The following is a 24014-nucleotide window of genomic DNA, read 5'->3' on the forward strand; positions in this document are numbered from 1 at the left end:
GGGTATTTAGTAAAGGGTATTCACATTGCTTAAACTTAATAATATACTTTGCAAATATCTCCGTTTCACTTTCAATATTCTTAAAACTGTTGCCATCCTGTTTACCCGAGTGATCCAAACCGCTCTCCCTTTCCAATATGGCGACCACGTTGACGTATCGCGCCGTCAGGTCGAACTGGACAAAAAGGATTAATGTAAACCAGGCAACGTCATAGCTCTCTCTGTAGTGCACTGACAGAAAGCTGTTAACCGGATGGCTAACGTTAAAACAGCCCCCAGGTCCAGATTCATGCTAACCGTTTTCACTTTCTGGTCGTCGGAAACTACAAACTACAACCACTGACAATTTCGACGTTACACCGCAGTAAGCTCCGCCCGCCTGAACCGCACTGGTCCCACTCAAACGAGCGCACCCTTATTTCACCCAGACAAAAGATGACGTCATTTGTAACGGTCTCGGGACACGGAGGACGAGGAAGACCTCAATTTTCCTCACTGGAACCCGCAATGTAAAATCTTAAGGAACAACTTAAAAAAAAATTATATATATATATATATATATATATATATATATATATATATATATATATATATATAAAATATTTAGACATAATGGACTGTATATGCCATCCAGCTGAGTGAAAAATAGTTACATGAAGATTTTTTAAAACCTATAACCAAATAAAGGGCCTATTAAGTTTATGACAAGGATGCCTTCTAACTTATCTCTGCACAGCTAGCAGCAAATACATGTTTTTTAAAGAGGCTTTTTTTTTTTTTAAACTTCTGAAACTGGTAAATATGGCCGACAGATTGCTCATGAAGGTAGATAAAAAAAAAAAATAAAGGGTCAGGAGATTTGTGTGCTTTATCTACAGTAATCTGGGTGTTGCTCTGGTCTTTTGTGGTAAAGAAGGTGCTCAGTTGTGAAATACTTCACATTAGAGGTGTTCCATAAATATTCCTCCGGGAGTAGACTGACCTGGTAACTTCATGAGATGTCACAGGAGGAGCTGGACTGTAGTGTTGCTAGGAAGAGGGACCTGTTACCTTTGTGATCCACATTTTGATACATGGAAGGCGATGGATGCAGGCATTTAATAACTTATTTGTGATAATATATCAAACCAAACTCAGAATTCAAGTGAAAAAAGTTTACCTTGTCAATCCTTTGATCCATTTCTTTTAAACTGATTTATTTTATTTAGAAGGCAGCGTTTTTCTGGATTGATCCATTTTATTAAAGCTGTTAAACCTCGACAAGTCATCTCTGAGGTGATCCTTCATAAGCAAAAGCCTTGCCCCAAAGAAGCCTGAATACAAAAATAACTTAAAGCTTTTAGTTTTCAGTGGCAAAATAGTCTTTGCTTCCCATGAATCTGCCATAAAAACATGTTTTGATTCCATTTACGAAGTTTAACTGAAGCTGCGAACACACCTTGAGACACCTGCCAAGTTTCTGTTGTCTGTCGTCTGAAGGATGTATAAAGGTTGAAAACGTGGATAACATCTTCCACGTAGATTAATTTTCAATTTTATTATTTTAAGTAAAAAAAAAAATCCTCTAATTTATGGACATTTAATTAGAGATTTAGGTTGTCTCTCTTCAAACCTCTAGGTTGCAAGGAGAGTTGCTTTGTTCAGAAATCCATTTTAAATTATGCCAAGTCATATTTTTGTAACTCCAGAACCAGAGACTTCAAGGTTCTGGGGCGGTGGTGGCCTAGTTTTTAGAGCAGCGCACTAACCACTAGGATCAGGAGGGTTGAAAGTAGCCGGTTCGATCCCCACAGACTGCCACCGTGGGTCCCTGAACAAGAGCCTCAGCCCCAGATTGCTCCCTGGAAGCTGTGATAGCTGCCCACTGCTCCCTAAGGGATGGTTTAAATGCAGAAGACAAATTTCATTGGAATGTACAATTGCAATGACAAATAAAGATTTCCTCTTCAATAAACTCTTTTGCTGTTTAACTCCCGCTTTTTTTTTTAATTGTTCCAATTCTGCAATCAACACTCAGATGAATCCTCTTCGGACATCTGACGGTCTTCCTCCTGTTGGTCTGCGCATATCCAAATGACGTCGTCCCGCGGCGGGATCCAGGAGTGGGCCGATGGGGTCGTAGCGAGGGCGGGGCAGCAGGTTGCCAGGGAAGTTCGGTCTCTGGTCGTATTCGCCTCCGATGATCCCTGGCAGTGGAGGGAATAGGGGGCGGGGCACTGGGGTGATGATGTCACGTAGAGGGAAGGGCGGCAGGGAGTAGGGACGAACGGGATGTCGGAGCTCCGAGCGCATCTTTTGGGACCTTTTATAAAGCTGGAAGGAAAAAATTGGAACAAAAAACAAGTTCACCGGGAATCCCTCAACAAAAACTGGTCAATTACCATTGGAGAATTAATTGAAATGCATCAAAATATGTTACGAGACACGCTTTCAAAGGATGAACATTAATTTGAGCACCTTTTCTGCATTAAAATGTTGGCTTTGAACCTTAAAAACCCTCATGAACCAGACAGATGATCAATTAAACATCGGTATCAACTGATCCTAGTTATTTTTTAACATAACGGTCGGATAAGGAAAAGTGGGCTGATATTAATTTTCCATGTTGTTGCTGTTTGCGTATGTCTGTTGAGGGAAGATGTTCCCTCAACAGTATTGAGGGAACAGGCCATGAAGTATTTGTAGGGTGTTAAATTGAAGCAGAGGTGTGGTCTTTTTTTGTCCAAAAGGTGGGAAAATATCTATTATATCAGTAAATGTTATTTAATAAATATAGTTATTGGCCGAAGTTTTCCTATCGTTGCATCCCTAGATATTAAGTAGGACGTTATTGGATCAAAGCTGGAGTTACTTAACATTTGGAGTCCATATTTAAGATCCCAGTATGACAGCAAGCCCACATTATAGTATTTCAAGATGGGGGGAAAAATAACAGTTAAACACCACTGAAGAGCTATTTATAAAAAAATATATTTCTGAAGTAATGTGAATTCAATAAATGAATGCTTAACGTCATAAAAGCAAGGATCTGGACAGATACTTTCTTTCCAAACTTTGCAGATAATAACCAAACACACTCCCAGTATAAGTTTTTATTCCATAAGAAGGTTTCTGACGATTTTCTCACCTGTTTCCAGTCTGTGTCTCTGGATCTGCTGCAATCTGGTTCTGAAAATTTAAAATAATAAGCATTTCCATTAAGGTGAATAAAGGATAAACAAACAATTGCAATTTAGAAGAATTTAAATATTTCTGTTAATGAAAATAAAATGATCACATTTATATTTTTCTAAGTTACAGGCATTGGTCTGTTTCGCAGTGGGCTTGCAGGAATGTTCTGCTGCTTTTTACTTCAAACAGGGAGAACAATCAGTGAACTGTTCTGCTAGATAAGGAATATCTATCTTACCCAGCTGTGCGGTAGCAGTTGACTGAACACCACAGTGACAACCCTGTACCCCTCCTTGTGTGAGAAGTAATAAAAAGCAGAATGCGGAGGTAAACCAGCGAAGTTTAGTTCAGAAACTCCAAGTTTCTTTGTTCACTTCGTTTGGCTCTACTTCCCTTTTTGCAAAAAGAATAACTGGTGTCTGTTGGTTCTTTTTAGGTGTCATAGGGGCTTTTGACCCTGACATTTTTAGTCCCAGTTCCTTTGATAAGAAAGATATGATTGATTTTTTTCTTAAAGTAAGTGAGGTATGATTTAAAAGCAACATCTGAGACAGTAGTTTGACTCCTTAAACGGTCTGAGAAATGTTACAGGAAATCTTGAAAGAAGCTTTTCTTTATCACTTTGACCTGACAAAAAGATTTGCTGCAGAGTTAGTTTATGTCTGACCCCTTGTTTTTATATCTTGCTGGGAACAGGGGAGAGTTTCAGGAGGTGTAGGACATAGATAAAGACAAAATTTCCCCCTAGGTTGAGGGTCTCGTTTTGGAGTTGATATGCTTTTTAAAAGAGTTGCAGCAATTCTCATTATAGCCAACCTAAAGTTTCCGTGGACTTTTTCCTAAGAAACTGTGATGTGACATCTAGAACAGATAACACTGACATAAAAGAGTTTTTCAGACAAAATAATGATACAGATGGGTGGATATAGAGAGTTTTCTTACATTGAACTGTGTTCTCTCCTTGCAAGGATCAATAAAAATTTCCTTCCTGTTAACTAAGAGTACAAGATCTTTCTTTCCAATTACACAAATCGAGGTTACTTTCTTAAAATTTGCAAGGGATTAAAAACTAACCTTGCCTGCAAGAGGAGTTCTCGCAGTATTTGTGCGTTCACAAACACCAGAATCAATCTTATACCGCTCCAGCTTCAACCGTTAGTGACCGAACCAAAAACGGTTTGGGCCAATCACATTGCAGTATTGGGGTTTACACCAGTACGACGAAAGGAAGAGCTAACGAGCCCACAGCTGAACCAACATAAACATTGCAGCTCAGGAGGACGCATGCGCAGCTGCTGCTGTTACATTTGTTTGGTTAGCTTAGCTCCTTGTGGTTTCTCATGACGCGTGCTACTTATGCTTTAATTTGATACCGTGATTGGCTAAAACCAACCTTTGGTAGGCGGGGCCTAGATGTCGCTTCACCCAATCAGCTCTGAGAGTTCTGCTGCATGTCCCTACTATAGGGTAGTTCACGCGTGACGTCAGCGCTACATCCGGGCACGGTGGTTGGCACAAAACAGAGCTGCTCTCGTCTACTACATGACAAAACGGGTGATTTAGAGCGTACTTTTAGTTAGTTTATTTTTGGAATCTAAGCAAGCCTACGACTTGTTGTGCTCCCGGTTGCACAGAGAGGCATTCGAAATCGTCAGATGTACGTTTCTGTTGTTTATCGAAGGAGGAAGGACGAAGAAAGAAATGGATATTTTCAATGAAAGAGCGCAGGCAGATACTCCCAATGGACTGGAAGAGGCATCATATTACGACAGAATTTGCAGTCTACACTTCATCTCCGGTAAATACAACTTAATTCCGCTCTAGTCATTGTTCTACCTAAATAGCGGCGGAGGGGAGGTGGCGATCACTACACGGCCGGAGTAGTAGCAGCACCCGCAGCAGCAGCAGGCGGCTCCATTACGCCCCCGTTCACGGGCGCTAGTACTTCTGTGTTTACGCTGCAATGTCGCCGACACCCCCACCCATTTTAACAAGACAAAAACACCAAAATAATCCGTAGTAAACAATGTTTTTTTTCCCAACCGGGCGGGTCTTCCTCTCTGCTAAGACGCGGTCTGTGTCCGACGCCGCTTTGTGCTGTTGCGCAAACGTGTGAACAACATCCATCCATCCATTTTCTAACCGCTTAATCCCTCATGGCGTCGCGGGCGTTGCTGGAGCCTTTTTCTCGATATAAAATAATAGTAGCTGTCCAGTGGTTTCATGCTTTCGTGCTCTCTCATCTGTACTGGCCTGCCGTGTTTATAAGGCAGCTGTATATGTCGCGGTACGGAACCCTTGGCCAGCATTTCAAAGACTCGCTCCGTCCCTTCAGGCTTTTGCTGTGTGGATCTGGCAATCTGACACCATCAACTTACTCTTAAAACGATCTTGTGATACGTTATCTAAAGAAGAAAAATACGTGGAGAACTCGTCAGTTTCTCTGTTTGCGTCCGCCATTGTGTTCGTCTTTTGCCAACCAGTCCGGTGCGCATGCGCGAAAAACCCAGATCAAAACAATAACAATGAACTGGTCTATGCCCAAACGGATTCAATAGGAGCAGTCCCAGATGGATGATGTGCAGAACGGAGCGTGCTACACATCATCGGTCTGGCTGAACAGGTTAATTAAAAACTATGTGTATCATAACAGATTTTCCAAAAAAATATGTCATCCTATTACATTTAGTGCCTTGCAAAAGCATTAATAACCAGTAATAAGCATTACACTTTACACATTTGTCATGTTACAACAACAAACCTCAATGTATTTTTTATGGGTTTTATGTGACAGGCTAAAATAAAGAAGTGTATTTTTGTGGAACTTAAGGACAAAATCTTTTATATTTCTTTAGAAAAAAACAAAACAAAAACTTCAAACTGGAATTTTTTCAGATTCTTCTTCATAAAACACATTAAGCTCAGACAGGATATAGATGCTCAGTAGGAGGCCAGAGCTTTGATAAGGCCTTTCTAACATTTGATAATGCTTTGATATAAAACTATTTTATTGTAGCTCTGGCTGAATGTTTAGGGTTGATCTCTGATCTTCTCTGTTACCATGGTCCTCTAGGCTGTCCTTTTAGGTGGATGTCCATGTCCTGGTAGATCTGGAGGTGGTCCATCCTCTCTCCATGTCCAGATGATGGATTGAACAGAGCTCTGGGAGATGTTCAAATTTTGGGCTATTTTTTTCCTAACCTAATCCTGCTTTACATTTCTCCACATCCTTCTCCCTGACCCGTTTCTTGGTCTTCATGATGCTGGTTGTTCTCTAATGTTCTCCAGTTCAGAAACAGAACAGCTGAGACTAAATTAAACACAGGATCCACCTGTGTAAACCCTTGTATAAAACATCATCTAAACTAAAACTTTAATATTGAAATCGTGACCTCAGGAGTTCAGCCATAATTGCATTTGTTTTCAGCAATGTTGGACTAACAGAACTTTTCCCTTGTTACTTTCTGAACTAAAGAGCAGAAATAAAAACTATAGTTTCTGGTCAGAGTTCTGGTTTTGACGTCTTACTTGAGAAGTCCCGGAGGTAAAGGTGTTTCCAGAGGGTGGAGTCCGACGCGGCAGCGTTGAAGTGCCAGCTGACCGCTGACAGTCTCACCACAGAGCGGACATCCAGCAGCCGGAGGACCCGGAGGAGGAGCTCGGGAGGAAGAGCTTGCAGACCGAACACCACTGGCAGCGCCATCGCTGAGAGATGAATACACCGTATGATTAAAACTGCTTTCTGTCTGCTCTCTGACTGCTTTACTAAAAATGCAGTTACCTTCTCTTGCTGCAGCGATCAACGGATACGCCAGCTGGTCTTTGAAGATTCGGGAAAGTTTCTTCAGATCCTTGAAGGCTGTAGCTGCGTTTTCTCCTGAATGAAAACAGGGAAGGTTAAACACAGACAGTCGGGCAGAGGCCCTGCTAAAGCAGTACCTGTACCTGGCCACTCGTGAGTCACGTAGCTAGACGGGTTCAGCTCCAGCTTCCGAGCTGAGTTGGTGGTTTCAGTCACTTTCAGAATAACTGCAAAGGGCAAAACAGAAGATGCAATAAAACAGGCTTTACGCTTTTAAAGACAAACACTTATGATTAACCAGGTTATACAGAAATAGATCTTGCGGTTTCTGTTTGAAAGTAAAACAGTTTCCTTTGAACTGAAACGCAGTTAAAGATGTGAAGGAGGAGCAGAAGGAGGCTGAATTTACCATTAATGACCAGCAGCGGGCCCATGCCCACAGCCACCACAGACACCAGACTATCTCCACATAAAGGATGAGCATACTGCAGCCTGTAAACTCCTCCTGCACACCTCCATCCTGCAGGCATCTCCCCAGGCTTCAGCTCGCTGGCCTGAATACAGAACACAGGTGTGATTGACCGGCACAGGTAATAGGAAGAACCGTGTGTTCTTCTGCTTCACCTGAGGAGTGAACCCGGTCTCCAGCATGAGAAGATGTGCAGCCACCATGATGGCGTCATTGGGGCTGGCAATCTGGGCCGTGTGGTAGAGGAGCTCCAGCGAGAGAGGAGCCTCACCATCCTCTGCCTCGCTGCACAGCATGGGCTCCCAGACGGGTGTTGTTGTTTCAAAGTCCTTCATGTCACAGGTCTGCAGGGGCTCTGTCAGCGCTGCTGAAGTGCTGCTGCTGCTCTGAGGCTGAACAAGAACACAACCATGAGGATTGTCTAAAGTGAAGCAACTGCAAAACTATAGGAAAAAACACAAAATGAGGATGAACTGGGAAAATAAGCAGAATTTAGTCTAAAATTACAGATGAATCAGAGGCAAGATTTGTAATCATGCAATAACATGTTATGATGTTATGATTGCAGAGTTGCAGCTTCAGATATACACATCATTAGTGAATACCATGAGCTGAAGCAGAGGTCCTTCATATTTAGATTATCCGTCACACTTTAGCAGTGGAAACAGTTTGTAGGCATCACTTGATTTTCTAAATGTAAACAATAAAAAAAAAGCTAATTTAGTTTTTATTGATTGCTCAAGGCAGTGATGCAGACAGAGGAAACAAAGGGAGCCATTATGATCACTGCAGCACTTTATATTGTAATGTTATCTTACTCCAACTGCAATCTCATTACACTGTCGTAAGCTGTATGTAACGAAATTTCATTCTGTATGCACTCTGTACATATACAAAATGACAATAAAGTTGTCCAAGTTTAAGTCTAAGCTTCAGTTTAATGGAACCAGAAAATGATGAGGCCAGACCTTCTAAAGCTAATAATTCACCTGAACGCTTCACTGCCAAACCACTTTTGTTTTACTGCAGTTTATGGATGAAAACTGAGACGACGCTGGGGGTTACTCAGGGTTGTGAGCACCGATTTACAAACTAAAACCGACGTGGAGGTAGAAAGAACCTCATTGTCACACCAAAAAGCAGTAACAAGTCGCTCCTCATAAAATCCTGAGACAGAAGAATCAATAGAATTATCAGGGAAGTAGGCCTCTATGCAAACTCACTCCGCAAGACTCCTCAGCTGAAGAAAAAACGTTTTAACGAGCTTCCATGTACTTTAACAAACCCATAAAATACTGTCGGATCAGAACACTTTGGATGTTACTGCACACCTCACGTTTGGAGTGAAAAAACAAGTCTACAATCACCCCAAACTTTAATGCACCAACAGTGAAGTTCGGAAGTAGGAACATCATGGTGTGCGGTTCAACGCAAGGTACTAGCAGACTTCAAAATACAATGGAACAAGCTGAAGTTCATAGGAGACCTCCAGAACCTTTATGAGCCAGAATGGCTCCATGTTCTTTCTGCACAAAGCAACTGAATAGTTTAGCCTGTTTATACGAAGTAATCCGTTTCTGTGATGGCCGCATGTGCAACCACACAACAAATGATTTGGTAATGATTTCATTTAAATGTCATATTTTACTTTAACACATGTCACTTTTTCACTTTGATTTGACATTGGTTAACTATTTGGGTGCACACATTTAGTTGACTCATTTTGTCATTTCTTGTGTTTTTGGTTTACTTTAAACTAATATGTTTTTCGTCTGAGTTGCCAGTTCCTGGGAGGCTGTCATGTGGGTGTGGCCAGTAGAGGAAAGGAGTCCCCAGCTGTAAAAGATCTCCATGACAAGTTGGACTCTTCCACTTTTTTCTATGTGGTTTTGTCTTTTGTAATTAAATTTGGAAAGTTTAATTATTTAAGTCCTCTTCCTCATAGGTTGCTGATTTAAGTACTGTACTTATTAGTTTGGTCTTTTGTTGTAGTTTTGTTTAGGTAAATGTATTTTATGTTCCCCTCTTGTGTCAAAATGGTCTGATCAACCAGTGTATATGTTTCCCTTGTGTGTCAGTTTAAGAGAGGAAGGAGAAAAAGTATGGTCCTGTGTGGTAAATAAATTTTGTTACTATTTTTTTCTCAAAGATTTCCCTGTGCTTCTCTGCTTTTTCGGCTCAGTCCCTTACAGTTTCATTAAGCGTGTTCAGAACTTATCCCCTCTGCCGTTCCACTTCATCGAACATCATTTCATTTACTTTCAACTCCATTTTAACTTTTTTATATGAATAAATTATTGAAGTTTAGGGCTGGGTATCAATTCAAATTTCAAGAATCAACTTGATTCCGACTGAGGATTTAGAATCTATTCTTTTCGATCCCATCTGATCTCAAATTGGTTTACTGGTATTAAAAATATTGTTTTACCTGATTACGTGACTGTGTGGTTGGGCAACATATTGATACTTGTATTATATTAACATTCAACAGCAAGTTAATAAAGTAATGTAAGTTAATGGTGGCTCTAATGACTACAATTTCTCCCTGAATGTTGAGACAAATGTTTTAACAAACATTGTGAGGGGCCCAAACAGATCCAGGGCAGAAAACAAAGGATGGTAGAGATATCTACAGCTGCTATTTGGACACTAACCTGGTGCATTATTAAAAATATGACACTAGCCAGAAATGCTGGCTCACACATTTCAGTTCACAGTCGAAAATACTTTTTTTTTTTTTTAAGATCGATCTTTGGTTTTATGAATTGATCCTTAGTAATTAATATGAGAATTGATTCAGAATTGGAAAATAATTTTTTTAACACAGTAATGGTAATGCTGAATAATAAATAGCATCTTTCTAAACATATTTACACAAAAAAGGTTTCTGTGTACAATCCGTATTTCCCCTGCTGTATGTCCAGCTTTATTTTATTCTACAATGTCTAAACTATCTTTGCGTATATTTTTCCCTAGTTACACTAGTATCGTACATTAGAATCAGAAATACTTTAATAATCCCAGAGGACAATCTCACCTGGCTAGTGGTCCCGCTGATGGCCTGCTGGCTGTTTGTTTTAGTGTTTGTGGTCTTTTCTGAGTTTGCCATGGCGGCTGGTGGAGGCTGCGGCAGAAGGACACTGATCAGATCCCCAGAAACGACTCCACAGGCTGATAGAGTCTGACCAGATTCTGAGAGGAGCTCTGAGCCGTTCAGAGACAAACTGAACTCTGTGTCGACACTGAAGGGAGAAAGTTCAACTGAAAGATCAAATTCAACCTGAACAAGTTAATCGGTATGCGTCTCTAAAAGGAGGGAGAAAAAAATTCTGACCCGAGTCCATTGCAGGACAGCAGTGTCTGCTTGATGAGATCGGAGAGTTCTTGCAAAGTGGGCTCTTCTCCTGGTAACTCCACCCTGCTTGTCTGCCGGTTGATCCGAACCCGCAGCTTCATGCTGAGCAAGAGAGAAAGCAAACATCACATGACCTCGGTCCACACAAACAGAAAGTGAGACTGCAAAATCAGCTCATAACACCAGTGCTGGCACAGACTGACACCAAGTCTGACTCAGTTTTACGCTCTGCTCCCCAAACAATAAACAACAAAAAGTTTTTAATGCTGCACACAAAACAATTCAGAATAAGTGAGCAGATTTTTAACTAACAGTTGCAAATCAATATTGCACACCTGTGCCTGTATTCCCAACAGGAGTCTTAGCTTCAGAGTGACTCAGATCGCTGCTGACAGCGATTCTAATTAAAGGAGATGACAGACATTTTTATCTTTAGTGACGAGGTGTGGTAGACCCCATTGTGAGGTGGGAGAGTTGTGATTGGCTGATAGTACAAGAAACAAACAAATAACAACAAATCATACAAACAAAACAACAAATCCTACCCATCAATGGAAAGAAAATACAAATTTTTAATCCAGTCTAATCTGTGACATGATGCTGAAATTTAGCAAAATTATATAATTGTTACACAGCATCTAATGTTTGTATGCACCTATTTTATATTAATGCGCCCTCATCTGTCTGCATTTTACTGGGATTGCCTGCTTGTATAAAGCGGTCGGTTTGGGAAAAGTCTTTAAATACTATAAAAATCCTCTGTACTATATTCTTTGTACTTTTCTTCACTTTTCATTCATCATCTAATATGTTGCTATTATTTATTCACCCTTAATAAAATGACATTACCAGAACCACACGTTTAAGTTGTCGGGCGGCTGAAACTAACTTATTTCCATCTATGGGGTTGATAAAGTTGATCTTATCTACATATTAATAATTGTATGACTGTTTGTAGAGATTTATGTCCTTGTTTCCTCATCAGCCAATCAGCTCTCTCTGTTTCCACCATTTTCCTGCTTAAGACACTCTTTAGGCTTGCTAAAAGTCCTCCTCACTACTCCTAACATTGTTTCACTTTAGGAGCACTCTTAAGGCCTTGGGTACTTTGTGAATAATTTTTATCTTACTGAGGTAAAATTCTAAGAGAAATCTTTGAATTTCAGAGATCCTAAGACTTTTCCCAAAATTACGTCACTATAAACCTACTTTTAGTCTAAGGATTCTTTGTAAATACGGGCCACAAAAATCAGTATAACAGACAGATATGCTCTATGAATATGGTTTTATATAAATTTCATGGTAATTTATTTTACTAAAAAGACTTTCAAAACAATTGAAACTAACCAAAGCCTGCTTTATAGTTAGGCCAAACAGGGGACCTGAATCAAATGGTCAAATCAAATATACAAACTTATATAAATAAATAAAACAGACAAATTTTACCAATTTTACCTTGATCTTTCTGAATCACAATAATTAGCCTTAAACATCTCTAAAGAAAGTCATGCAAATATGAATTATTAAAATGTCCCCATATTTGGAGCCGCTGCGCTGCATTGCCAACCACCTTTATGAATCCTGGAACATCTTACAGAAACTTGCTGGTTGACAAAAGAGGTTGGGGCCGAAAAAAAAAAAAAGTCAAACTCCCAAAGTGGGTCAAAAAGTTTTACATCAATGTGGAAACTGTCAGGAAACCCAGAAGACAGATGCTGAGTGTCGGCATTTACGAATACATCCTCATCCTGACCCACACCATGCAAGGAGGAATTAGTTTGTCATTGCATTTAAAAGGCCATACATGCTTAAGAATAGTATTTTATTCAAAAGACCTGACGACGCCCTATTTGACATAAAGAACTCAGATCATCAGCTCTAGACCAAGTCAGAACTAATCCATTTATACTAACAATCTGCCAAAAATCATCTCGACCTGAACGCACAGAAACTGCCGAATTAATGAATTACACCCCATAAAATACAGGAAGGACCGCATAAAACGAGACACATTATTTCTGCATAAATTATTTAATTTCAGGAAAAACTGCGTACTTGTTTTATTCTAGTTCACACTTGCTGGTGGTCTGACATTTAATTTCTGATGCGTCATCCTCGTCCCCAACACACAAAATTGAACTTCCTGTTAGCGATTAAGCACTTTGAATTTACAGAAAACAGTAAAAAGAAAAACAACAAACTTGACCTACAGCCCCCCTGTTATTTTACTGCCATTCCCGCAGAAGACGGACGCTGTTAAACTAAACCAGACAGAAAACTGTTCCAGAAATCAGCTGGTTGCTTGTTTCGTTTCTGGACGTTAGCAACGTTTCAGGTAAGTCGCTGCGCAACAACAGTTAAGACTTTTATTTAACCTCGTCAGTTCACTAGTTTGTTTATTAAATCTGCCGTTTGCACCCAGACAACTGCACAACATCAACGTTAATCTGAAAAACACTCACATGATGTCCTAACTGCAGGATTTACAGCAGATTTCATCTCGTTTCTTTGATGACAAACATTACCGGAAGCTCCTCTTAAAGCAGCTTCCGTTTTGGATTTTCAAAATAGAACTCAATTCAATTCAATTCAATTTTATTTATATAGCGCCAAATCATGAAACATGTCATCTCAAGGCACTTTACAAAGTCAAGTTCAATCATATTATACAGATTGGGTCAGATTATACTCACCAGTCGTAACAACGTTGAATCTCACGAGATTTATGTATTCACCGGGTTTCTTTGGTTTTATATGATTAGAAAGTTTATGTTACATTTTTTTTTACATTGTGAATATGAGCAGCAATAGTTTTGTTCAAAAACGTTGGTGTCAAACACAATACAATCACAATACCTTTCATAAGCAATTATAGGGTGTGTCCCTGATCCAACACAGCTGATTCAAATGACTGATCTCAGGCAGATAGACAGTCTGCCTGATTATGACTGACCTTTATTAGCACGGAAATAAAACTTTCATATTGGCAAAGTAAGGTTCTTTATCTTTCCATACGTATTCCTGACGTATTGATTATACTGACATTGAGAACAACCATAGACTGTCATTATGAATTGACAAGGTTTGGGGCACATAGACATACAAAATTGTTTCATTAATAGGCCCAAATTGAATCGTCCATATGTTACATATCAAGCTAAGATAATATGCTGTTGTCTGCCTTGGTAATTCTGGCTATAAAACTGGGACCTGTGCCCTTTGATGAATTGTCAATTTTTACCCGATTAACACATCAGGCAAGACCTACAGAGGGTGCTAAACTGGGTTGTCTTACAAAGCACAGTACAGAGAACCTTCATACACACACCCTTTTTGACTACAGGCCCAATTAGAATTCATCCGGCATGAGTAGAGTTCATATGGGGCCACATACACATACAGACTGTTCACTTGGTTAGTTAATCTACTGATATTTGGGGTAGGAATTTCTCCCAAGTGACCGGTTTCTTGCCAAATAGTGAGCCTAATCTGTTCAACTATATATTTCATTTAGAGATACTTATATCAAACAGTTCAGGCTAAGTTACATCATTGTCAGCACAAATTTGTCAATTTTGTTACTTACTCACCCTTAATTACTGGTTAATAAACACTTATGGAGTTATAAAGTGTTTACAGATTCATTAATAACATATCTATAAACTATTTATTAGCCATTTATAAGGGGAGCCTTATTGGTACACCTGCAGTAAATACATCTTTTACAGAGTTGTCTTTGGTTAGACAGGATTTTATACTATAATATTAGGTCTTGCCATGATAAAACAACCTTGAATTACAGACATCAGAATTATGCATTATAATGCATTTTTTATAATTTTTTAACAGCCTAAATTTTGCTTTAGAAGGGAACGTGTAAGGTATAATCAACTAGCTATTTGTAGTATAGAATAGCATATTAAACAGATGAAACACCACGAGACTTAGTACACATCCTAGTAAATTAGCTATCATGATGTACCTAATTCACAACTTATCAATCATCTCTTAGCAACTTCATCACAAATTTTGATTTATGTGAGGAAAATTTGCCAAATTAATTTGCCAAATTATTTAGATTCATGAGGCTGAAAACACTGCTTGCTGATTTTATATGACACATGTTTGATAGGGAAGAGCAAGTTAAAAATTTCTAGAACTAAAGAAGATTTTTCCCATCTTGGCCAGAGGTTAGTTTTATATCTTTTACGGATAAAACCTGATTTTTAACGATATTCAGATGATCCTGGGAGGCTGCCAGTTACAAGCCTTTTTAAGCAGATAAACAACACATATGATAAATTGCATTTTAATATACTGCTGTGGTTTAAAATCTCTGTTCATGAACCCTGATCTATTTAGAGTGACAATTTGTTTTCCAAAAAATCAAATATTGTAACTGATAGTAGGACTAGAACATCCTGAACACACCAGATAGATCTACTGTTAATTAGGCGCAGAAGTGGTAAAATGATAAAATTCTAATTTACAATTTAATATTAACAAAATTTAAGATAAGAAATATGAATTATCCCTAGGAGTTATCAATAACCATCAATTAGTGTTCAATCGTGAGAGTCGACTAATAAAGAACCTATGCCGCAAGAGCTTTGCTGAAACAAAGGAAACAGATGGAAGTTGCAACAAATTAAATCCGATTTCTGTTCAGAAAAATCAAATACTGCTTTAGCCAAATGCTTTAACAGAAATGGATTACTTAGTACTGATATGCCACCAGTTTTAAACAAAAAAAGATGGTAACAATCAATGTGATTGCCGCACATCCATCTGAGAAACGATCCCTTAACGGCTTAGTTTACGTGTGTTTACTTGCGGCGAAAAACGCCCCCGTAACTATTCAACAAATCTTACAATCGAAACATTTTTCACTTTCTTCCATTCATATATGCTTCTGCTAACAGCAGCAAAAGAAATATACTATATGCAAAAAGATTTTAGATGTTTTCGCGGACAAAATGTAGAGAAAACTTGCCCCCAGCAGCAGCAAATCATCCACTATCTACGAGCTTTGACGGCTCCAGGGACAAAAAGGAGAAATCATGGAAACCAAATGAGACCTCGTTGTGGAGAGAGAACACTTTCCTTTCCGTTACGGTAACATTTCTGATAAAAATATTACATCTGAGGAAGATTTAAAGCCTTAAAGGCGGCGAAGAAAACACAGATGCGGACAGATTTGTGGCGGCAGCAGAGCGGCGGGCTGAGTTGTTTCTTCACGGTTCTCATGTGTGTTATAAGTCCCGCCTCCTGCTCTGAGCCGCACACGTTCACAGGAACATTAAGAGAGAAACATGGCAGAAGTAGCTCCAGCAGCGGCACCGGCGAAAGCCCCGGCCAAAGCCCCGAAGAAGAAGGCGGCCTCCAAGGCCAAGAAGGATGGACCCAGCCTCTCCAAGCTGATCGTGGCCGCCGTGGCCGAGTCCAAGGAGCGCAAGGGCATGTCTCTGGCGGCGCTGAAGAAGGTGCTGGCCGGCAAAGGCGTGGATGTGACCAAGGCCAACAAGCGCATCAACACGGCCGTCACCAAGCTGGCGACGGCAGGAACCCTGAGCCAGACCAAAGGCACCGGGGCGTCGGGCTCCTTCAAGCTGGCCAAGGACACCAAAGCGGCCAAACCAGCCAAGAAGGTGGTGAAGAAGAAGGCTCCCACTAAGGCCAAGAAGCCTGCCGCCGCCGCCAAGAAGGCCAGCACCCCCAAGAAGGCTGCCGCTAAGAAAACAGCCGCCAAGAAGTCCCCCAAGAAGGCTCCGGCCAAGAAATCCCCCAAGAAGGTGGTGAAGAAGAGCCCTAAGAAGGCCGCTGCCGCCAAGAAGCCAAAGGCTGCTGCTAAGAAGCCTGCAGCCAAGAAACCTGCAGCAAAGAAGCCCGCAGCTAAGAAGGCCAAGAAGTAAAGCTGCAAGACCAGCACTCAGTGCACCAAAGGCTCTTTTCAGAGCCACCACTTCCACAATTAAGACATGATTCCTTTATTATATCACTACGTCTACTAGAAATTATTAAATCGGCTACAGCAGCCCAACATACACTGCACAATACAGCTCCATTTGCTTCAACATATAACCCCTTTCACAGTATTAGGTCTTGTCATTAAACTGACAATACAATAATATAATACAATTTCAGATTCATGACTGAATCTGAAAATCACAGTTGCATAACACCAACAAATTCAGAAAAATAAACTCATTCTTTCAAAATACATTTTTTAGTTGAAAACATGAAAACATTTCATGGCATACTACTGCTGAATAAAACACATTAAGACATGCTTCCTCAATATTTCAATGTATAGACATTATTACATTCTGTTACGTTTGTTTAAACCATTGAAACGATCTAGGTATAACCATGAATTTTAGACAATCCCTCTTTCAAAGTATTCAGCTGTAAGCAATAAGCTCACAATATAACATGCAGAATTACAACACTTTACAACCAACTCCACATATCAAAGTTATAGAGAGTTATGTCACAGACGTACATATTAGAGATTATTAAATTGGCTTCAACCAACTGCACCCCAATACACAGCTACGTTTCTCTTTAAAAAAATAACTACACAACTTAAATGGAAACAATCAGGGTATGAATACAACATTTTAACCTGCGCCTATTCTACAAAATTCAGCTGCTTTCAAATTGACAATAACATGAACAATAAAGTAAATAATTTTTTGCTGTTTGTTTATTTTGTAGCTTTTAACAGGGACCTAAAGATGTAAACCACTATAAATAATTTAGTGAACATGTCAATTCATATTTATACGTTGATTTAAACTAAACCAAGACGAGTTTATAAAGCACTTTTCAGCAACAAGATTCAAAGTGCTGAACCAGAAGTTGCTCCTTTCAACACAAGGAACAAAAGTGAATGAACTACATGTTTAATATACAAATACTTATGAGCAGTAACTGACATTATTTTACTAATGACTACATTTAAATTAATATTTTCTGAAGTTTAGTAAGGATCACTTAAAATTAATTTTTGCTTATTTTTCATTAACTCGCACTCTATTCTGAAATGTCAAATCCAACCAATAGTTGAGTGAGAATGGTTTCACCGCGTGTTGAATCTGAGCCAATCAGAAGCGATCCCGCCCCTGTCAGTCTCTTTATAAGGCCGCTGGTCGCCCTGGAGTCTCATGTCTTCAGTTAGAAACGTGAAGAAAGCTCCTGAGCTACAATGGCCAGAACCAAGCAGACCGCTCGTAAATCCACCGGAGGAAAGGCTCCCAGGAAGCAGCTGGCTACCAAGGCTGCCCGTAAGAGCGCACCGGCTACCGGCGGAGTGAAGAAGCCTCACCGCTACAGGCCCGGTACCGTGGCTCTGAGAGAGATCCGCCGCTACCAGAAGTCTACGGAGCTGCTGATCCGCAAGCTGCCCTTCCAGCGTCTGGTGAGGGAGATCGCTCAGGACTTCAAGACGGACCTGCGCTTCCAGAGCTCTGCCGTGATGGCTCTGCAGGAGGCTAGCGAGGCCTACCTGGTGGGTCTGTTCGAGGACACCAACCTGTGCGCCATCCACGCCAAGAGGGTCACCATCATGCCCAAAGACATCCAGCTGGCCCGCCGCATCCGCGGAGAGAGGGCTTAGATTGACCCCAGTACAAAACACCCCAACGGCTCTTTTAAGAGCCACACACATCCCCCTAAAGAGCATGTTATTCTTTAAGATTATATGATAAAGGTTAAACATTTGTGTAAAACAGTCAACTTATAAATTGGGTATTACCACTAAGGGAAGATGTGGGCCACACTCACTCCTACAAAGCTCATCACATTCCGCTGTTCATCTCAACTACATTTTATATGTAGAGACGATCATTAGTGTTAAGTAGTCTGGGTTTCTATCTTGCAACACTTGTTTGCATTAATATCTTACCAGTGTATCTGACATACTTTAGCATTAGTGCAATAAAATACTTTCTTTACCAACCAAAAAATGTGGCAGAAGACAATGGTGTTCCCTACAGTAAGTTCCTAGCTGCAGGTTCTACAGGACAAATTTTAAAAAGGTTAAAAAAAACTATTGTACATAATTCCTGTTATACATTTGATTAGTGCTGCATTTCCTCTTGCTTTTTGTTAAGATGCAACTACAAAATTGACAAACTTCCATAAACAACTACTTTCATACTGGCCATTGGTTTATAAACAACTTTCCCCCCACAACTGTCTTTGGAATAACGTAAAGCATTAAGGGTGGCTGATGGTGTTCTATTTGTAAAACAATCGTTTAGAGGGACAATTGTTTAGATATGGGCATGTGTAGTTTGTAGTGCTGGGGATAATTATCCCCCATATATCTAATAAGCCTCTCTTTCATAAAATCCACAATCTGGGAATACATTTTTTGCCTGCTCAGTCAAACTGATTAACAGTGATGATGAAATCACCCCCTAAAATTACCTTAATCTATTAAGTATAACAGTAATTGTCAACTAAATTTGACAAAATGTCACAAAATAAACTAGCATCTGTGGTCTGCAATTGTGAAGCTAACCTTTGTATCTAAAATATATTCAATGAACAAATATCAATAGATTATGTTATGCTGTCATGTATTTATTCTTGTTACCATAAGGATCCCACATGGAAGTAAAAAATATTTAGTCTAAAGTTGTTGAACTTGTTGCACTTTGGTATTTTATTTTGTAGAACCCATCTTCTGATGAACGGAAGTGATTACTAAAGTGAGGAAACTTTTTAGACTGTTCTGATTGGACGATGTCCCGTCTGCTGAATTTTGACCAATCAGTGAACAGATGATCGCTATAAATATCTGTATCCATCGAAAAGCCGGCATTCTTCTCTCGGAAAGTAGAGAACATGTCTGGACGCGGAAAGACCGGAGGCAAGGCTAGAGCCAAGGCTAAGACTCGCTCCTCCAGAGCAGGTCTGCAGTTCCCCGTGGGTCGTGTCCACAGGCTGCTGAGGAAAGGTAACTACGCTGAACGCGTGGGTGCCGGAGCCCCAGTGTACCTGGCCGCCGTGCTGGAGTACCTGACGGCTGAGATCCTGGAGCTGGCTGGCAACGCTGCCCGCGACAACAAGAAGACCAGGATCATCCCCCGTCACCTGCAGCTGGCTGTGCGCAACGACGAGGAGCTCAACAAGCTGCTCGGAGGAGTCACCATCGCTCAGGGAGGCGTTCTGCCCAACATCCAGGCTGTGCTGCTGCCCAAGAAGACCGAGAAGCCCGCCAAGGCCAAGTAAACCTGCCTGGAAACCACAAACCCAACGGCTCTTTTAAGAGCCACCCACATCTGTCTAAAGAGCATTTTCCCATTACATGAATAAGTTTAGTTATAAATTTATCAGTAAAATTAATTGAAGCGCGACTGAGTAAAGATTACTACCCTAATTAAGATTTAGGAGTACAGGGCACAAACTTACAACTTCCCCTTTCAGCTATTGATTGCCAATTTTCTTTGCAAAATTCAGAAAAAGGGATCTTAGAGAAGCATCTTTACCCAGTAGCTAAAACAATACGACCACCATTCACACCAAATGCTGTTGAAATAAAATTACATGGTTGGATTATACTATCAAGAAATGCAAAAAAAAAAAGATGATGTATGAAGGTCACCGAAAAGCAAAAGAAATGTCGCCAATTGCTTATCAAGCAAACTTATTTATAACTTGTTTCTCAGCTTCTGTCACAGCACTAGACCTGTGGTCTGTAACACGACTAACAAATCAAATATTAAAAAAGATGACCTACAGCAGATTGCATGTGCAAAGGGAACATATTTGGCTAAATAAAGTCATATTTTTAAAATTCCTGTTTATCTTTTGGTTCCTGAACTTTTATAAACACAAAAGACACAATCGTGCCGACCGTTTTTATCTGAGACATTGTTATTCCTACACTTTCTTCCAATTTGGTTTGTGGTGAAGAATCACGTATTTTATTTTAAAATATTGTTCAATAAGCGGAAGTGTGTTGGACTCGTGGTTGGAAACTAGATGCGGAAGTCAAAAGTTGGCGGGAGACCTGTCTTCCTTTACGTCCGCAGCCCGTGTTTAAAGCCTGATGTTCACAGTCGTCCTCTATCAGTGTTGTTACTGAACCAGTCAGAGAACAATGAGTGGACGCGGTAAAGGAGGCAAAGGACTCGGGAAAGGAGGCGCCAAGCGGCACCGTAAAGTCCTCCGTGATAACATCCAGGGAATCACCAAGCCCGCTATCCGCCGCCTGGCTCGCCGCGGTGGAGTCAAGCGTATCTCGGGTCTTATCTACGAGGAGACCCGCGGTGTGCTGAAGGTCTTCCTGGAGAACGTGATCCGTGACGCCGTCACCTACACCGAGCACGCCAAGAGGAAGACGGTCACCGCCATGGATGTGGTGTACGCTCTCAAGAGGCAGGGCCGCACTCTCTACGGCTTCGGAGGCTAAAGCAGCGGCAGCTCAACCAGCAACCCAACGGCTCTTTTAAGAGCCACACACATTTCTTTAAGACCATTCCTTTTTAAATTATCATCCCCAGTGCTGTTTATCTTCATAATATTTAATATGGTCCATTTGACAATGTATATTTGTTTCAAAGCTTATTGGAAACCACCTAAAAATTCAGCAGAAATGGTTTCACAATATTGAAGCTTCGCTTGATTTCAACCCGGACAGTTAAAGTACTACTTGATTTTGAGATCGACCAACTCGGAAATACATGCATTAGTGATCATATTTTCAAAAAATGTGGCTACACAGTCCATTTTCATAGAATTATATGAATTGATAAATAAAAATAGTATGCTTATTTAAATATTTTTCTTTAATATTTCAAAGATTAAAGGTTCATAATGTACATAGTATTTATGAAAATATATCAGTACATAATTTATATTTGTTGCAATGATCAATACTGTTTGTTTATTTACAGCAAATATTGCTACACTGGTTACAGGAGGTTTGTGCAGTGGATCTACAACAGACTTGGTAAGAGTAAAAGAGTGCCAATTCCCTCATGTGTGGTAAACAAAATTAGGTTGACATACCCAAAGGGTGTGGGTACATATAAAGGGTTTAAACTTCCAAAATTAAAATAAGTGTGTGTTATGTTAAACAAGTTTGAATACACAGAAAGGGAATGTAGAAAGACTGTTCACTGTTTTTATTAGAAACATGTCTATCTGTCACAAACTCTCCAATATTGACACCTTCTGCTGACAACTGCTCCAATGACCTTTTCAATCCCTCCTTTTCCATGGCTGTACTGGAACCTACTTCATTGCTCTGCAAAGCTTTGACAATATACACAGCAAAAATAAATGTAAAAAAATAACACAAATTCAGTTGGTCTAGTCTCCAAAAAATGTTTACCTGTACAAGTTGGGCTGCAATCATTTTCTTTGTCGACTTTTCCATCACAGTGTATGTACCATATTTGGCCGAGTGACCTAACAATAAAGAAAAGTATACTTTTCATATATATGAACAAAAACACAAGACAACATTTACAAATTAATTTGTAATAATTACCTGGACTGTCTGCTCTTCCGTCTCCTAAGGCCACTATCACCTTTTCATCCTGCTTCTCTAAAATACTTTTGATTACGTTTTTCATGTTCAATTTTGTAAACATCATTGACAGAAGGGACAGGGTATTTAGTTCGATGGTTCATATAAGTAGCATAACTGATATTCTGCACATTCATGTGGTTAAGCATCCTTAATGCCTTGGCAGGTGATAAGCCAGCAAAAAGGATTGCAGAGATGTTTCCAGCTTTAGTGTTTCCAACGTCTGGTTGACTTTGCCAAACCCTTTTGTATTGACCAAACCCTGCCTGACACTCTTGTTGAACTGGATGTGCCACTTACAGAATTCATTTTTGGCTCAGTTTCTGTTTGACAAAGAGGACACTGTGTGAACAGTGACAAAAGATTTTGCTCTGACACAAGGAAGAGTCTTTCTCCAGGCGACCATTGCTTTTCAACTCTGTTAAAAAAAAAGGATGCTGTTAGAAATTGTTGTTTGAGCAAGTTTTAAAATACCGGTAATCCAATTATATTATGAATACCTACAGATTTTGGTCCTCATAATTGTCATCAGAGGTTGGTTCATAATCTGGATCTTCAACTCCATCATCAACATCAGTTGAGGGCTCATAAATATCAGCCGATTCAATAAAACTTTCATCCAAACTTCCTGTTATTGGATCCTTTCCTCCATAAAATTGAGTTGTGATATTATGACATTTTGGTCTCACAGATACATCTATATTAGGAAATTTGAAATAGGAGGATTCTAGGAATTTGTCTGAGTAAATAAAAATAAAAATTAATCTGACATACCTTTACAAATAAGGAATTCCTTTATTGTTGCACCATGGGGAAATTCAGCGGCAAAGACAGTTTCAATTAATACTGAAAACAAAGCTAATTTAATGTTAGTTCTAAAGCAACAGCGGATGGGCTTAATCAGAAACATAAAAGTAAGATGTGAACAGTGAGAAAAGTAAAAATTAAAGTACCAGAGTAAATATTGCACAATTATTAATAATGCATACTCGGGTTTAAAAAGATAAAATGTTAAACTGTCGTAAAACTCCAGCCTATTTGCAGAACGAGCTACTATGCAACCTGCTTGATAGTACAGCAGCAAAATTAATCTAAAAACTTCTCACGTACACGGCAAAAACTTTTTAACCGTCTCATGAGCTGAGCCAATCAGAGGTGGGAGACAGCGCAGTGTGATTTGCATGCAGCCTCTATAAGATCAGACTCCCTCCCCCTGCTGGATCATTCGTCGCTGTTTGCAGGAACAAGTGATCAGGATGCCTGAACCCGCCAAGTCTGCGCCCAAGAAGGGCTCGAAGAAAGCCGTGACCAAGACGGCCGGCAAAGGAGGCAAGAAGAAGAGAAAGACCAGGAAGGAGAGCTACGCCATCTACGTGTACAAGGTGCTGAAGCAGGTGCACCCCGACACGGGCATCTCGTCCAAGGCCATGAGCATCATGAACTCGTTCGTCAACGACATCTTCGAGCGCATCGCGTCCGAGGCTTCCCGCCTGGCTCACTACAACAAGCGCTCCACCATCACCTCCAGGGAGATCCAGACCGCCGTGCGCCTCCTGCTGCCCGGTGAGCTGGCCAAGCACGCCGTGTCTGAGGGAACCAAGGCCGTCACCAAGTACACCAGCTCCAAGTAAACAACCTGTTTGCTGTCAACACAACAAAGGCCCTTTTAAGG

General features: G+C 40.3%; 6 protein-coding genes across 7 annotated transcripts; 5 read left to right on the top strand and 1 right to left on the bottom strand.

Moving 5' to 3' along the window:
- Window positions 1-1179: 1179 nt before the first annotated feature.
- On the bottom strand, window positions 1180-13368 carry fbxo7 (F-box protein 7). Of its 2 annotated transcripts, XM_012850542.3 has the most exons (10): window positions 13260-13368; window positions 10777-10899; window positions 10480-10684; window positions 7598-7834; window positions 7383-7527; window positions 7117-7200; window positions 6953-7048; window positions 6700-6876; window positions 3128-3168; window positions 1180-2313 (listed from the first exon to the last, which is right to left on the bottom strand). In XM_012850542.3, the coding sequence occupies exons 2-10, from the start codon at window positions 10896-10898 to the stop codon at window positions 2014-2016; spliced, it is 1407 nt and encodes a 468-aa protein (XP_012705996.2). In that variant the 5' UTR covers window position 10899; window positions 13260-13368; the 3' UTR covers window positions 1180-2013. The 2 variants fall into 2 exon arrangements, with proteins under 2 accessions (XP_012705996.2, XP_021165204.2); XM_021309529.2 differs by lacking the exon at window positions 13260-13368 and having other exon boundaries at window positions 10480-10566; window positions 10777-10886.
- A 2717-nt stretch (window positions 13369-16085) lies between these two features.
- On the top strand, window positions 16086-16805 carry LOC118566572 (histone H1-like). Its single transcript, XM_036149033.1, has one exon. The coding sequence runs from the start codon at window positions 16110-16112 to the stop codon at window positions 16707-16709; it is 600 nt and encodes a 199-aa protein (XP_036004926.1). The 5' UTR covers window positions 16086-16109; the 3' UTR covers window positions 16710-16805.
- Window positions 16806-17888: 1083 nt separating this feature from the next.
- LOC118566574 (histone H3) lies at window positions 17889-18468 on the top strand. The gene has a single exon (XM_036149036.1). The coding sequence runs from the start codon at window positions 18005-18007 to the stop codon at window positions 18413-18415; it is 411 nt and encodes a 136-aa protein (XP_036004929.1). The 5' UTR covers window positions 17889-18004; the 3' UTR covers window positions 18416-18468.
- A 1182-nt stretch (window positions 18469-19650) lies between these two features.
- On the top strand, window positions 19651-20602 carry LOC118566575 (histone H2A-like). The gene has a single exon (XM_036149037.1). The coding sequence runs from the start codon at window positions 19651-19653 to the stop codon at window positions 20035-20037; it is 387 nt and encodes a 128-aa protein (XP_036004930.1). The 3' UTR covers window positions 20038-20602.
- A 154-nt stretch (window positions 20603-20756) lies between these two features.
- LOC118566582 (histone H4) lies at window positions 20757-21297 on the top strand. Its single transcript, XM_036149044.1, has one exon. The coding sequence runs from the start codon at window positions 20909-20911 to the stop codon at window positions 21218-21220; it is 312 nt and encodes a 103-aa protein (XP_036004937.1). The 5' UTR covers window positions 20757-20908; the 3' UTR covers window positions 21221-21297.
- Window positions 21298-23548: 2251 nt separating this feature from the next.
- Window positions 23549-24014, top strand: LOC105916199 (histone H2B 1/2). Its single transcript, XM_012850573.3, has one exon. It carries the CDS (start codon window positions 23599-23601, stop codon window positions 23971-23973), a length of 375 nt encoding a protein of 124 aa, XP_012706027.2. The 5' UTR covers window positions 23549-23598; the 3' UTR covers window positions 23974-24014.

The sequence above is a fragment of the Fundulus heteroclitus genome, chromosome 17, assembly GCF_011125445.2.
Source record: "Fundulus heteroclitus isolate FHET01 chromosome 17, MU-UCD_Fhet_4.1, whole genome shotgun sequence".
In the NCBI taxonomy this organism is placed as follows: domain Eukaryota; kingdom Metazoa; phylum Chordata; class Actinopteri; order Cyprinodontiformes; family Fundulidae; genus Fundulus; species Fundulus heteroclitus.